At 47.6% G+C, this 14566-nt stretch overlaps 1 protein-coding gene across 1 annotated transcript; it reads right to left on the bottom strand.

The window, feature by feature from the left end:
* Positions 1 to 271: 271 nt before the first annotated feature.
* On the bottom strand, positions 272 to 14337 carry SH3BP5L (SH3 binding domain protein 5 like). Its single transcript, XM_030197786.1, has 7 exons — positions 14278 to 14337; positions 12179 to 13034; positions 10790 to 10852; positions 7512 to 7640; positions 2542 to 2703; positions 1190 to 1363; positions 272 to 1026 (listed from the first exon to the last, which is right to left on the bottom strand). The coding sequence occupies exons 2-7, from the start codon at positions 12350 to 12352 to the stop codon at positions 640 to 642; spliced, it is 1089 nt and encodes a 362-aa protein (XP_030053646.1). The 5' UTR covers positions 12353 to 13034; positions 14278 to 14337; the 3' UTR covers positions 272 to 639.
* Positions 14338 to 14566: the final 229 nt, after the last annotated feature.

Raw genomic sequence — 14566 nt, 5'->3', positions numbered from 1 at the left:
AGAAACAGCAAAGGTGAAGTGAAGGTAGGTGGAAAAGAAGACAGAGGTTAAATGCAAGATGCAAAATCCAAAGCCTAGATCAGCACCTGGAACTTCCTTAGCATCCTCGCCAGACTCATCCAGAGAAATATACACAGATTCTGGATGGGTCTGGTGCAACTCAAGGAAAGAAAATTAGCACATAAGACCTAATTTCTCCTTCCTTAGTATCCTCAGCAGACCAGTCCAGAACCTGTGTATATTTCTCTGGACTGGTCTGGTGGGGCTCAAGGAAAGAAAATTAGCACATAAGACCTAATTTCTCCTTCCTTAGTGTCCTCAGCAAACCAGTCCAGAACCTGTGTATATTTCTCTGGACTAGTCTGGTGGGGCTCAACGAAAGAAAATTAGCACCTTACAGTACAACGTGGGGGAAAGAGCAGAGGATGAGAAACACACGGTGAAGCAGGTCTTATAGGAACCTCAGACCCAAAGATTCTTCTCTCACTGCATTCCTACTTTGGAGGCAATATGTGAATACCACCCCTCCCCCCTTGTTTTCTCCCTCCTCTCCCACTGTCTTCAGATCCTTCTCTCCATCCTCAGTTTCCTCTTAGATAAGTTTCTCCAAGGCAGGCTCCTGCCCTTGGCCTCATCCTATTACAAGCTGACGCTGCGGTGATGTTTGAAGTGACTCTGCCCTCGCCGCTGCTCATGTGTCTCCGGCCTCATCTCCTCGCTGCTCAGGCTAGCCACATCAGACAGGCCCAAGAGATGTTCCACCGAGTCAAACTTTTGCAGGTCCGAGGCCACAGTCTGAAGGCTCAGCACTGAGACAGTGTCCGAGGCGGAGCAGTCCGGCCCTGCTGAGGGGCAGAGGGAGCCCGACTCAGCCCCTACGGGGGAGGCCCGACGGGAGATAAAGCGCTGGAGACGTCGGGCGTGGATCTGTTCGCTGATCTGCTCCAAGTTCCGCAAAGCCACTGAATAGCAGGTTTTTGCCTGGGAGACCTTCGCCTCCAGCTCAGTCACCTTCACCTTGTGCTCCTGCCATGGAGGAAAAGAGAATGAAATCACAAAATCAGCAAGGTGCATTAATTCACTGCCTACACCAATCAAGATGGATCAAGACATCTGTCACATATCAGGGACTTGTCCAGCCCCCAACTCTTCCCCCCCAAACCCCCACCAAGCATTCCTGTGCTCTCACCTCCAAGATCTGGTTGAACTGGGCCTTCAGCTCAAAGTAGGGCTTGCTTTTCACAATGACCCTCTTCAAGGACTTCTGCAGGGCCTGCACCTTGGCTTCGGCCTGCTGACACTGCTGGGTGACCTGCTGGTGTTCCCGTTCGCTACGTAGACGCTCCTCCTCTGCCTCATTCACCTGTTCACGGAGAACAAGGGAGCAGAAGTCAGTTTTTCAGCCAGGTTTCTCTTTCGCTCTCTGTTTTCAAGGCCTCCTCTAGGCTCCAAAGCCAGGAATAATCACTGTCCCCCCTCTGAACCCCGGCCGCTGCAGTAGATGGTCCACACACCATGGCTCTCCTTGGAAGCTGGTATGAGGTTACCTTGGTCTTGCCTACAGTTGTTGCTGCTGGGCAGTGGCTAAGATTCCCCCCCCCTCCCCCGAGGGACGTGGGCTTTGCTTCCATGGCACTCCAAACCCATTGGCCCAATGAACAAGTCTGGGAATCAAACCCAGGTCTTCCACACACCACAGTGCCTCGCTGGTGCTAAGATCAAGTCAACCCTCTATGATGCTTCTTACTTTTCATCCATCCTCTGGCTCACCTGCCTTCAATTTTCCAAATGTGCACCCAACAAATTTAATCCAAAAAATATTTATTCAAAATCTTCAAAAAATAGCACAATATCAACATCTGTATCTACAAATCTAATGGAGCTCATATACCAGATCCAAAATTCTGATGAGTCTTGTTAGGGTCTACTTAAGCCATAATGATGAGAATGTCAGGTCCCTCGGCAAAGTTTTGAGCATGGAGTGAAGTTCTGTTTCGCCAACTCGTACGGCTTCATCAGGGTCAGATCTATTACAGGCTTCAAATCTGGAAGACCTGTGTATAGCTCGGAGACCGCATCTCCAAAATGGCGCTGCACATGTGAAGTGGTCTCCGAGCTATACACACGGAGTGAAGTTCTGACATGCTCCTCATTATGGCTTAAGTAGGCACTAACAAAGACTCATCAGAATTTTGGATCTGTTATATGAACTGTGTTAGATTTTTGGATATGAATTTTGATCTTGTGCTATTTTTTGGAAGATTCTGAATAAATATTTTTTGGATTATGTTTGTTGGGTGCACATTTGGAAAACTGTGGAGAAACCCTCATCTATCTCCTCAATTTCTGGCAAGGTTCTTTGCCTACCTTCTACCCATAATTCAGCAGCCCTTAAAAGCCAAGAGTATGGGGCAGCCCTGATCTCGCCACTAAATCATACCAGACAATCACCACAACCGTCCCGCAGTTGATTCAGCACACGGTCAACTACAAAACACAATCCGACAACTTCCCTCACTCGCTCACAACTGCCCTCCCGACCTTGCTCGTGGCGTGGTTAAGCATCTCCTGCCAGGTTGGGTCCAGACGGTTTTTGTCAGCCATCAGTCCCTGCTCGGCCACGAAGACCATCTCACGGGCGGCGTTGTGCATGCTGACAGCTCGCTCGAAGCGCAGGGCGGCCTTCTGCGTCTCCTGCTGTGCCTGTGGGGGGGGGGGGGGGGAGTGGAAAAGAAGAGCGTGAGCGAGCAGAAACAGAATACGAAGCGACTCAATCGCACGTTCAGCATTCAGAGTGAATTCTTGCCTCGGCCCCAAGGCCAGGTGAATCCCTTGGACTTTAGTAAGTGCAGACCACCGATTATCTCAATCTCTCCCCTGTATGTCAACTGTCTCCGCTCCCCTTCTCCTCTCACTGTCTGACCCTCAGCAAATTCTCTTTGCCTCCTTTCCCCTCTGTCCCCTTATTTCATTTTTCATTTATTTATAGAATTTATATCCCACAATTTCCCACCCATGGGCAGGCTCAATATGGCTTACAACAGTCTGTAAAAACATACATCAAGTCAGCAAACAAACAATGAATTTCTTAGAACTGTAAGAGAGAAAGGGTAAAAGCAAAGAAGGGAAAAAGAGAAAGAGTTGTAGTGATCAATATGACGCCGTGACAGAGACAGGTCAGAAGTTAGAGATGGTAGGCGGGATTTGAGCGTAAGCTTTTCCAAATAAAAAGGTCTTGAGGCGTTTTTTGAAGGTCGGGTGATCAGGAGTAAGTTTCACCAATGTAGGTAGACCATTCCACAAATGAGCGCTAATATAGGAGAAGGTGGATGCGTAGGTGGTCTTGTACTTGAGGCCACTATACACTGGGTAACGGAGATTTAGGTACGAACGAGCTGATCTGTGAGAGTTCCTAAGTGGCAAGTTCATTAGGGTGTCCATCTATGCTAGGGCTTCACCGTAGATGATTTTATGCACCAGAGTGCAAATTTTAAAAGTGATTCGGTCCTTGACAGGAAGCCAGTGCAGCTTCTCACGCAGTGGTCTTGAACTTTCGAATCTCGATTTACCATAAATTAGCCTGGCAGCTGTATTCTGGCCAGTTTGTAGTTTTTTTTAGAAGCATATCTTTGCACCCTGCATATATTCCATTGCAGTGATCAAGGTGGCTTATGACTAGTGATTGAACTAAATTGCGAAAGACTTCTCTAGGAAAATAAGGTTTTAGACGTTTAAGTTTCCAGAGAGAGAACATGTGTCTGATAGTAAAGGTCATATGTTGCTCCAGTGTTAAATTTCTATCAACAATCACTCCTAGTATTTTTAGGGTCTCAGATATTGGTAAGGCAAGCTCAGGAGTGATTAATGTTGGGGGTGCGTATTTGTTATAGGGTGAGGACAGTATTAGGCAATGAGTTTTCTCAGTATTGAGCTTGAACTGAAATGAGTTGGCCCAATCTAACATGGTGTGCAATCCAAGTCTTATTTCGTTGGTGATCTCGCTTAGGTCTTTTTTAAAAGGAAGAGAGATTGTGATGTCATCTGCATAAATAAGCGGGTTGAAACCAAGATTGGATAGGGCTGTGGCCAGAGGAATCAGCATTATGTTGAAGAGAGTTGGCGAAAGCAGGGAGCCCTGTGGCACACTGCAGTCTGCCTTCCATAGAGGAGATAAGCTTGAGCTGGAGTTCACATGGTACTTTAGAAAATGTACAGCTCGAGTAACAATAAAGCAATTAAAACACAACCACCACCTCCCCTTGCTGCGTTCCCAAGATGACAAGCTGAAAACTATTTGCTTCTAATTGCTGGGATTCTCTACGGCTTCGATCTTTACCCAACTGACTCTGTACCACCCATCTTGTACCCATCTATGTATCTGCATTTGGCCCTTCAGCTAGATAGAAAAGTATTAACATCATTATCTATGTGATTTCAAAACATTCTATTGCGTTGCTTATTAGATGTTTCATTAGTATTATGCTGACATTGTATTTTATCTCTGTTATTGTAACTTCAGTGCTGTTAACTGTGTATATTTTTGATCCTGTTTTGTGATAGTCTTAGGTTTTTTATTTGCTGTTCTCAAGTTTACCTCGTTCATTGTATTTATGTTTATTCTTGGTTATTTTACTATTGTTCAGTGTGTATCTGCCCATACAAGCATGCCCTGTAACATACAGCTCATCTGCCCTGCCACCCTGGGGACGACGTCTGTCATCAATGCATTACTGTGTGCTATATATTCATTCACATATGGAAGAGGGTGGTGGATATGTGGAATGCCCTCCCGCGGGAGGTGGTGGAGATGAAAACGGTAATGGAATTCAAACATGCATGGGAAAAACACAAGGGAATCTTAGCGAAGATTAGGTGGCAACACCGGTAATTGGGAAGCCAAACCAGTGCTGGGCAGACTTCTACGATCGTGACTGTGCCCTGAGAATGGCAAGGACAAATCAAACTCGGGTATAAAGTATCACATACCATGTAGAATGAGTTTATCTTGTTGGGCAGACTGGATGGACCGTACAGGTCTTTATCTGCCGTCATTTACTATGTTACTATCCAGCTTATTTTCTAAAGAGATCGCCGGCCATCTTCCAACACAAATCAGGAGATGGCCGGCGATCTCCTGGTCGGCCAAATCGGTATAATCGAAAACCGATTTTGGCCAGCTTCAACTGCTTTCCGTCGTGGAGCCAGCCAGACTTCAAGGGGGCGTACTCACAAGATGGCCAGCTTCGCCCGATAATGGGAAAAAGAAAGCCGGCCTTGACGAGCATTTCACCGGCTTTACTTGATCCCTTTTTTTTCACGACCAAGCTTCAAAAAGGAGCCCCAACTGACCAGATGACCACCGGAGGGAATCGGGGATGACCTCCCTTTACTCCCCCCCAGTGGTCACCAACCCCCTCCCACCCAAAACAAATTTAAAAAAATACATATTTTTTTGCCAGCCTCTATGCCAGCCTCAAATATCATACCCAGCTCCCTGACAGCAGAATGTAGGTCTCTGGAGCAGTTTTAGTGGGTGCAGTGCACTTCAGGCAGGCGGACCCAGGCCCACCCCCACTCCCACCCCACCTGTTACACTTGTGGTGGTACATATTGTGCTTTGCAAACCCCCCAAAAACCCACTGTACCCACATCTCGGTGCCCCCCTTCATCCCTAAGGGCTATGGTAGTGGTGTACAGTTGTGGGGAGTGGGTTTTGGGGGGCTCAGCACACAAGGTAAGGGAGCTATGCATCTGGGAGCTATTTTTGAAGTCCACTGCAGTGCTCCCTAGGGTGCCTGGTTGGTGTCCTGGCATGTCAGGGGGACCAGTGCACTACAAATGCTGGCCCCTCCCATGACCAAGTGGCTTGGATTTGGCCGGGTCTAAGATGGCCGGCTTCGGTTTCCATTATGGGCGAAAACCGAAGCCAGCCATCTCAACATTTATGTCGAGATTTGGCCGGCCCCAACCGTATTATCGAAAACAAAGATGGCCGGTCATCTTTTTCGAAAATACAGTTGGCTCCACCCATTCACTGAGTCAGCCCCATTCGATTATGCCCCTCTATGTTATGCTGTTAACAAAATTGTAAGTTTGATGTTAAACTGTACCTGCTGTGGGTGAATCTCTTCATAAAGGTGGTTAATAAATCCCAATAAATAAATAAATTGGTTTAAAAGTCTGCAGTAGGGGTGGCTTTTTGAAATGCCCTCCAATGAGCTCTATGGACACTCTTTTCTCTGAGAGGTCCACCTACCCTACTTCTCACCCACCCACCCCGCTTCCTGTTTATAGTCTGAATCTTGACCCAGAAACAATCCTGACATCTTCACCTAATCAGATAAATTGGTACCTTTCTTCTTTCAAGTAAACCACACCTACGAATCTACTTTAAAACACATTTCCACGATTCTCTCAATACAGTGCTATACAAAACACTCAGAGGTGCGATTTCTAGCCAAAAAAAAAAAAAAAAAAGCCAGCTTTCCCGGGCTTAGATTTAAGATGGAAGCTCTCTGGGGAAGGAACACTGCCCTGCAGGTGAAATTATCTTGCACTGCACCATGATCACAAACAGCGGAATCAAACATATAAACGGCGAGTGACCGTACTCACTGCAAATGCGCAGTAGAGACTTCCCTCTCTGTCCCGCCCCCGCGTCAATACGTGATGACGGGGGGGGGGGGGGGGGGCGGGACAGAGAGGGAAACTGCGCCGCCGACGTTGCTACCGCTCCCCCCCCCACTCGGAGTCGCCGCCGCCACCCCTCCACCCGGCCCGGGCCCTCTCTTCCCTTCTGAACTTACAGATCCATTCGCCGAACGCAGCAACGCACATCAGCTGAGCTGCAGTGAGCCCTTCCTTCTTTGCCTGTGGCCCCGCCCTCCTGTGACGTAACGTCAGCGAGGGCGGGACACACACAGGCAGAGGAGGAAGGGGCAGCTCAGCTGATGTGCGTTGCTGCGTTCGGCGAATGGATCTGTAAGTTCAGAAGTGAAGAGGGCCCGGACCAGGTGGAGGGGTGGCGGCGGCGACGACTTCGAGGGGGGGGGAGCGGTGGCGACTTCGCGGGGGGGGGGGAGGGGAGCGGCGGTGACCGCGGGGGGAGGAAAACCTCTATACCTGCCCGTTTTTACGGGCTCAACGGCTAGTACAGCTATAAATCGTGACGTATACTGATCAGCACAGGATCTTCTCCTGGAATATTTCAAATGGATTATTTATTTCAAATTTCTATTCTGCACAATCCTGCATTCTTGGCGGATTACGAACTTACATACACAGTAATACAATACAACACAAAACTCAGATAAAAAACAAATCACAAAAATTGTGCTCGACTTAAGAGTTTTCCCTCTATAAAATTCAAGAAAAGTGAGCTGATAATGAATACAGCACAGACAGCTGAAGAGCAGATCATCAAAGCCCCATGCAGGCTCAGCTGTCTGTTAAGTGTACTGAAAGAGATATGGAAATTTGAGGAAATGTATACAGGTGTGCGGGCATCTTACCTCTTTGGTCAACCGTCTGGCCTCGTAGTACGGCCTGGCCTTCTCGATGCAGTTGCCCAGCTGGGAGCCCTGTGCATTCAGCTTCCTGGCTGACTCTGTCAGGATCCTCCGATACGTGGTCCGGGCTTCCTGTAAAAGCAAAGTCAAGAATACCCAAGGAAGAGGAGAAAAGCGAGCCTCCCCCACTCACCTGGCCTGTAGGGCCTGCTCTCTGAAGAGATACCTTTAGAAACGAGGGCCAATACAACCCCCCCCCCCCCCCCAAATAAAGAAAGCCAAGTTTCAGCTTTAGCTTGAAACTAGGAAGGCCGTTTAGGGGGTCCGTCGTTGACCTATCAGCCTCATTCAAGGTCACAGTCACCCTCTTCAGCCTCACCCGTCAAGGCCTGAATCTTAAAACATGTACTAAACGCCTGTTTTCATCTGCTTTCTGTTTACCAGGGGCTGATGCTTCTTGCTAGCAGATAAAAACAAACTGGCCCACCTCTCCTCCCAGTTTGGAATGCTTCCCTCTCCCTTATCCAGCCTCTCGACCCTGTATCCACCACTGCCCTCTACCAGGTTTAAGTTCCCTTAAGCGATACTGGCATGCCAGTCCCACTAAATCCAACACCCAGACTCCCTTCCATGTCTCAATCCCAAGTTTTGCAATAATCCCCCTGGTCACCAAACTAGTCAGTTTGTTGTTTGCAAGATCCGGTTTCCTTGTGTTCATCGATATTTGTCCTCACTTGGATTTCAGGGCTCTGTTCTTTCCTGTTTTTCTTCTTATCTCTCCCAGCGTACCTTTAGTGTATACTCTAGTGGATCCTCCTCTACTTCTATCCCACTGTCAGTTGGTGTACCTCAGGGATCTGTCCTGGGACCTCTTCTTTTCTCCATCTACACTTTTTCCCTTGGTACTCTGATCTCATCCCATGGTTTTCAGTATCATATTTACGTTGATGACTCCCAGATCTACCTCTTCACACCAGAAATCTCAGCCGAAATCCAGGCCAAAGTATCAGCCTGCCTGTCTGACATTGCCGCCTGGATGTCTCAGCGCCATCTGAAACTAAACATGACCAAGACTGAGCTTCTTATCTTTCCCCCTCCCCCATTCTCTATTTCTGTGGATAACACTCTCATCCTTCCTGTCTCATCAGCTCGTAACCTTGGGGTCACCTTCGACGCCTCCCTCTCCTTCTCTGCACATATTCAGCAGACTGCTAAAACCTGTTGTTTCTTTCTCTATAATATCACCAAAATTCACCCCTTCCTTTCTGAGCACACTACCAGAACCCTTATCCACACTCTTAGCACCTCTCGCTTAGACTATTGCAACTTGCTTCTCACAGGTCTCCCACTAAGCCATCTCTCTCCTCTTCAATCTGTTCAAAATTCTGCTGCAGAACTTATATTCCGCCAGTGTCGTTATGCTCATATTAGCCCTCTCCTCAAGTCACTTCACTGGCTTCCTATCCGTTTCCGCATACAGTTCAAACTCCTCTTATTGACCTATAAGTGCATTCACTCTGCAGCTCCTCAGTACCTCTCCACTCTCACCTCTCCCTACACTCCTCCCCGGGAACTCCGCTCACTGGGTAAATCTCTCTTATTTTTTTATTTTATTTACATTTGTACCCCGCGCTTTCCCACTGATAGCAGGCTCAATGCGGCTTACATATTATATACAGGTACTTATTTTGTACCTGGGGCAATGGAGGGTTAAGTGACTTGCCCAGAGTCTCAAGGAGCTGCCTGTGCCTGCTGTTCCTTCTTCTAATCACTTGTTCATCATGACTGATGTCTTCTATGTAATCTAAATTGTATTTTTTAAGATGTATATTGCATTGCAATTTTTTTTCAGTTAATTATCATTGTTTGTTTTTGCTGTGTAACCGTATTATTGAATTTGTATTGTTTAAATTGAATGTTTTCATATTTTATTATTTTTTTTTAATTGTAAGTACTTTATGTTTTTTTTGTTTTCTTTTCTTACCCGCTCAGAAATTTAGGGGATTAAGCGGAGCAATAAATTCTGGGATTATATTAAAATCAATCACTCTCTTGGAGAGACATAGTCTTGTATTTCCATTGAATCTATTCCCTCTACAATACTGGCCCTCATGGTCCCTTGTCCGGGGATTTCTTTTTCTATGGAGAGCAAGAAGAATTAGGAACGACCAGACAAATGTTCCAGGAGGAATAAATTATCCATCCTTTATTCACAAGCACTCAATCCCAAATTGTGGAATAAGAAATAAAAGCTTGATTGGAGGCAGACTTTACACGGGCCACGTTTCAGCTAAAAGCCTTCATCAGGAGTCCTGTGCTGTACCGAACCGAGCAACCCACAAAATACGAGAAATACAAAATAAATACCCTTATGGTGTAAGCAATTTACATCACCACAGGACCTCCAATCTTCAAGCGGAGGGGGTTACTGTACAGTCATATTTTGTGGGTTTCTTGGTGCAGAACACATGGCTCCTGATGAAGGTTTTTAGTCGAAACATGGCCCCTGTAGGGTCCAACTTCAATCAAGCTCTTATTCCACAATTTGGAATTAACTGTCAATAAAAGGACTTCAACCAGGCCTTTACTGGAAGAAGTAACTAACTCGTTAGTCTCACTCACACACACAGGGAGTACTCAGGCTGCATATACTGCAGCAGGAAATGCTTATCCACTCCTACCCTAGCTGAGATAACATTTAACCTTTTTTCTGACCTCATGTGCAACTTTCTTTAAATCAATCACCATACTTTCTAACTCTTCCTACTTTCTTACCTTTCTATATGTTACATCTTTGCTTTACTCGTTGCTATCACCTGTAATGTTCTATTACGTATTGTGTTGACATTGTAAATAATATACCATGCCATACTTTGTATTGTTTTTGAATATTTTTACTGCTGTAATTTGCCTATTGCTCATGTTTGATCTATTCTTACTGTACACCACCTTGAGTGAATTCCTTCAAAAAGGCGGTAAATACATTCTAATAAATCAATCAATCAATTATTCCTCCAGGAACATTTGCCTGGTCATTCCCAGCTTCTTTTTGCTCTCCTGTGGGGCTGTTTGGTTTCCTTTTTTTTCTATGGAATAGTTGTTCAAAATCAACATCTGCTAGTCAAGGTGTGCATGACCCGATTTCTAAGAGAAACTGAAGCCTGTGATCCCTGACCAAAAGGCTGGTTTATAAAGAACAGACAGGAAGACTACTATTACTGCAAATATATTTAGACTCTGCTGCCCTGACCAGCTAGACTGAGACCAGTCTCCGTACTCACGTCCAGTTGCAGCTCCACGCGGTTTATTTCCTCACTGGCCTGGTTCAGCTGTTCCAGCTCTTCCTGTGAAGGGGGGAGGGGGAAATAAAACAGAATCAAGCTTTTCAGTCTCGGTCCGCATTCCCGAATGACGGTCGCCGCTGCTCCCCGGCATCATCAGCACCCCACAAACTGCCACTGCGAGGCCTACTGGTGGAAAAGGGGCCCGGGCAAGAAGGAGTGACATTTGGCAACGATTAGGGCTGTGGAGGTGGAGTCGGAAGCAATTTCAGGCGGAGTGGGAGTCAGTAAAAATGTGCCGACTCTAGCTTCAAAATAAAAAATTACATCAATATATGGTAAATTTATCATTTTATACTTATATTTTAAAAAAAAAATTTTGTTTGTTTTGGATCTTAAGTACTGGTAAATAACTAAAATGTAAAGCTTAATATTCCGACTCTAATATTAAGCTTTAAATTTTAGTTATTTACCAGTACTTAAGATCCAAAACAAACAAAAAAAATTAAAAATTAAAAAAATATATACAAGTATAAAATGACAAATTTACCATATATTGATGTAATTTTTTATTTTGAAGCTGGACTCTGACTGAGTCGGAACAGTAGAAAAATAGAGGAGTCGGAGGTTTGGAGCAGCGACTCCACAGCCCTGGCAAAAACAGCAGAACAACCTTCAGGTCAACTTTCAGAGCCGACATTGGCAATCGCATTTCTTTTTAAACCCTGAAGGTGGCATTTAAAAAAAACAAAAAACAGATTAGCACTGCTATACAGACAAGCCAATGCAGGTCGGGCTGCCACTGAGAGAGAGGGAGGGAGGGAGGCTCGGGGGTCTGGAACGCCGAAGACAGGGGGGCATGGAACTTGCAAGGGAGGGGAGGGAGGGGGACATGGAACTCGGAGGAAAGGGGGGGGCCAAGAACTCGGAGGAGAGGAGAGGGAGGGGGTCTGCACCTTGGACAGAAGGGGGGCCTGGAACTCGGAGGGGAGGAGAGGGAGGGAGGGGGTCATGGAATTCGGAGCCCCACACACACACACACTCTCTGTCTCTCACAAACAAACACTCTCTCTGACACACTCTGTCTATCACACTCTCTCTGTCACACACACACGGATACACTCTCTCTCACACACACTCTCTCTCTGACACAAACACACACACACACACACACACACACACTGTCTCTCTCTCACTCATTCTCTCTCTCACACACACTTTCGCTCTCAAACATACATACTCCGAGGAAAACCTTGCTAGCGCCCATTTCATTTGTGTCAGAAACGAGCCTTTTTTACTAGTAGATGCATAATGCAATCACTGTTTCGGCTATAAGTACAGCAGCAGGAGAATGACCTGTCCGTTAATCAAATATTGCAAAGTTATCACCTGTATCCTGGGGTCCAGCTCTTCCTCCTCCTCTTCCTCCACCTTCGGCTTGCTCTCCACTTCGCAAAACATGTCCCTGGCAGCCCGCAAGGGTGCGTCTTTTCTCATCTCGGCTCCAGGTGTAGGAAGTCGTAGCTGCCCTGGTGGGGTCTCCCTACCGTCTTTATTCTCCATGCCTCGGCTACTCTTTCTCTCCCTCTGTGCTTCTACGAGATTCCTTTGCCTCCAAGGAGGGGATTATTCAGATGGAAGTGGCTGTTGGACCACTCACCAAGGCGGAAAGGGAAGATTCTGAGCTTGTATGAAATCTGTCTTAGCAATCCTGAAAACATCAGGGAGCAGGCTGGGTGCACAAAATGAGACCTAGAGGGATACCAGGGCCCTTAACGACGGCTTAGAGACAGTGGGGCTCTGAACACAAACCCTGGGACAGGGAGATCTATACCAGATGTCATAGAGCTTTGGGGAAAATAGATAATTCTATGCAAGAAACGCAAATATCGGTTCAAACTACCTGCTGGATATTTAATTAGAAATAAATAAAAATAAATATGAAGTGTAAAGTGCCAACTTTCCACTCAAGAGTCTCGAAGACTTACACGATGTGTGCAGCCTGGAATAGCAGTTTTAAAAGATGAGTTGCTGTGAATCCACCCTTCTGGCTCTCTTCTGAATGGAAAGTGATATTAACATGGATTTGCAGAACCCTGGATGAACCTCTGGTCTGCTCTCTCCCCTCCCTTCAGGGCTGCCTTAAGCATCGGCTGCAAAACGAAGGAACGCAGCCCTTGCTGTCACTACATACAGCAGGAAGGCTGGTCCTCTCCAGTCATCTCCAGAGACCTTTACTGAGGCACTGCAAGGCAAGAGAGAGACAGGTGTCATATATGCAGTTATAAACACTACACTGACTGGAAGGGGATGTCCGTGCCTTGATCTGAAACGCGTCTCAGGCCATACATTTCAGTAACTGCTTTCTGTGATGAATCACAAGCAGGTGGACGATCCCTGTGGTGCTCCCAGCATCTCCCTCCCTCCTTCTTCTCTCAGCAGGTCCAGCATCCCCATCCTTCCTTCTCTTTCTCCTCCCCACCAGGTCCAGCATCTCCCTCATTCCTTCTCTTTCTCTCCCGTTCACCACCAGGTCCAGCATCTCCCTCCCTCCTTTCTATCTATCCCCTCCCCCACCAAGTCCACCATGTTCCTCCCTCCTTTTCTTCCCTCAACCTGGCCCAGCATCTCCCTCCCTCCTTCTCTCCCCTCCCCCACCAGGTCCAGCATCTCTCTCTTCCCTCCCCTAGGTCTAGCATCTCCCTCCCTCTCTCTCCTGCCCCACTAGTTCCAGCATGTCCCTCCCTCCTTCTCTTTCACCTCTCCTCCACCAAGTCCAGCATCTCACACCCTCCTTTTCTTTCTCTCCCCTCTCCACCAGGTCCAGCATCTCCCTCCCTCCTCTCCCCTCCACCAGTTCCAGCATCCCCCTCCTTCCTTCTCTTTCTCCTCCCCACTAGATTCAGCATCTCCCGCTTGCCTTCTCTTTCTCTCCTGTTCACCACCAGGTCCAGCATCTCCCTCCCTCCATTTCTTTCTCCCTCCCACACCAAGTCCAGCATCTTCCTCCCTTTTCTTTTTCTTCCCTCCCCACCAGGCCCAGCATCTCCCATCCTCCTTCTCTCCCCTCCCCCAACAGGTCAAGCATCTCCCTCTCTCCTCTCAACTCCCCTAGGTCTAGCATCTCCCTCTTCCTCCTTCTGCCCCACCTGATCCAGCATCTCTCGCCCTCCTCCCCCTACCCCTCCACCAGTTCCAGCATGTCCCTCCCTTCTCTCTTTCCCCTCTCCTCCACCAGGTCCAGCATCTCCCACCCCCCTTTTCTTTCTCTCCCCTCCCCAAATCCAGCATCTCCCTTCCTCCTTCCCTTTTTCTCCCTTCCCCACCAGGTCCAGCATCTCCCTCCCTCCCTCCTTCTCTCCTCTCCCCTCCCCCACCAGGTCCAAATTTTCCTCCCTCCTTCTATTTCGCTCACAACCCGGTCCAGCATGCGCATCTGCATCACTATGCCCCTCCCCCCCATATCTCTCGGCTTCCCGGATCCGCACCTTTAAAGGCAGGAGCGAGGCATCGCTCCTGCCTCCGGCGCCGCCATCTTTCAAAAAAAGGGGGGGGGGGGGGTAGCGTGGCTGACCTCTCTAGCGTTGCGTCATGACGTACCGCTCGTGGTCAGACTGCCAAATAAGGAAACGTTCCGAGCAGTCCTTAATATGGTTACGCTGACCCCGAGCTGTGCGTCATGATGTAACGCCGCAGGTCGGAACTCAGCTGCCCTTTTGAAAGATGGCGACGCCAGAGGCAGGAGTGATTAGGTGTCTCTCCTGCCTTTAAGAAGTG

Source organism: Microcaecilia unicolor, chromosome 3 (genome assembly GCF_901765095.1).
Source record: "Microcaecilia unicolor chromosome 3, aMicUni1.1, whole genome shotgun sequence".
In the NCBI taxonomy this organism is placed as follows: domain Eukaryota; kingdom Metazoa; phylum Chordata; class Amphibia; order Gymnophiona; family Siphonopidae; genus Microcaecilia; species Microcaecilia unicolor.
The sequence above is the reverse complement of the archived record's forward strand: the minus strand, read 5'-3'. Positions and strand labels throughout refer to the sequence as shown.

What these genes read in the sequence shown, in the direction of transcription:
- SH3BP5L (XM_030197786.1), bottom strand. Translation starts at nt 12,352, where the DNA reads ATGGAGAATAAAGACGGTAGGGAGACCCCACCAGGGCAGCTACGACTT. An exon ending in AGCTGGACCCCAGGATACAG is followed by an intron (nt 10,853 to 12,178) that starts GTGATAACTTTG and finishes CCCCCTTCACAG; the next exon opens with GAAGAGCTGGAACAGCTGAA. An exon ending in AGTTCAACCAGATCTTGGAG is followed by an intron (nt 1,027 to 1,189) that starts GTGAGAGCACAG and finishes CCTCCATGGCAG; the next exon opens with GAGCACAAGGTGAAGGTGAC.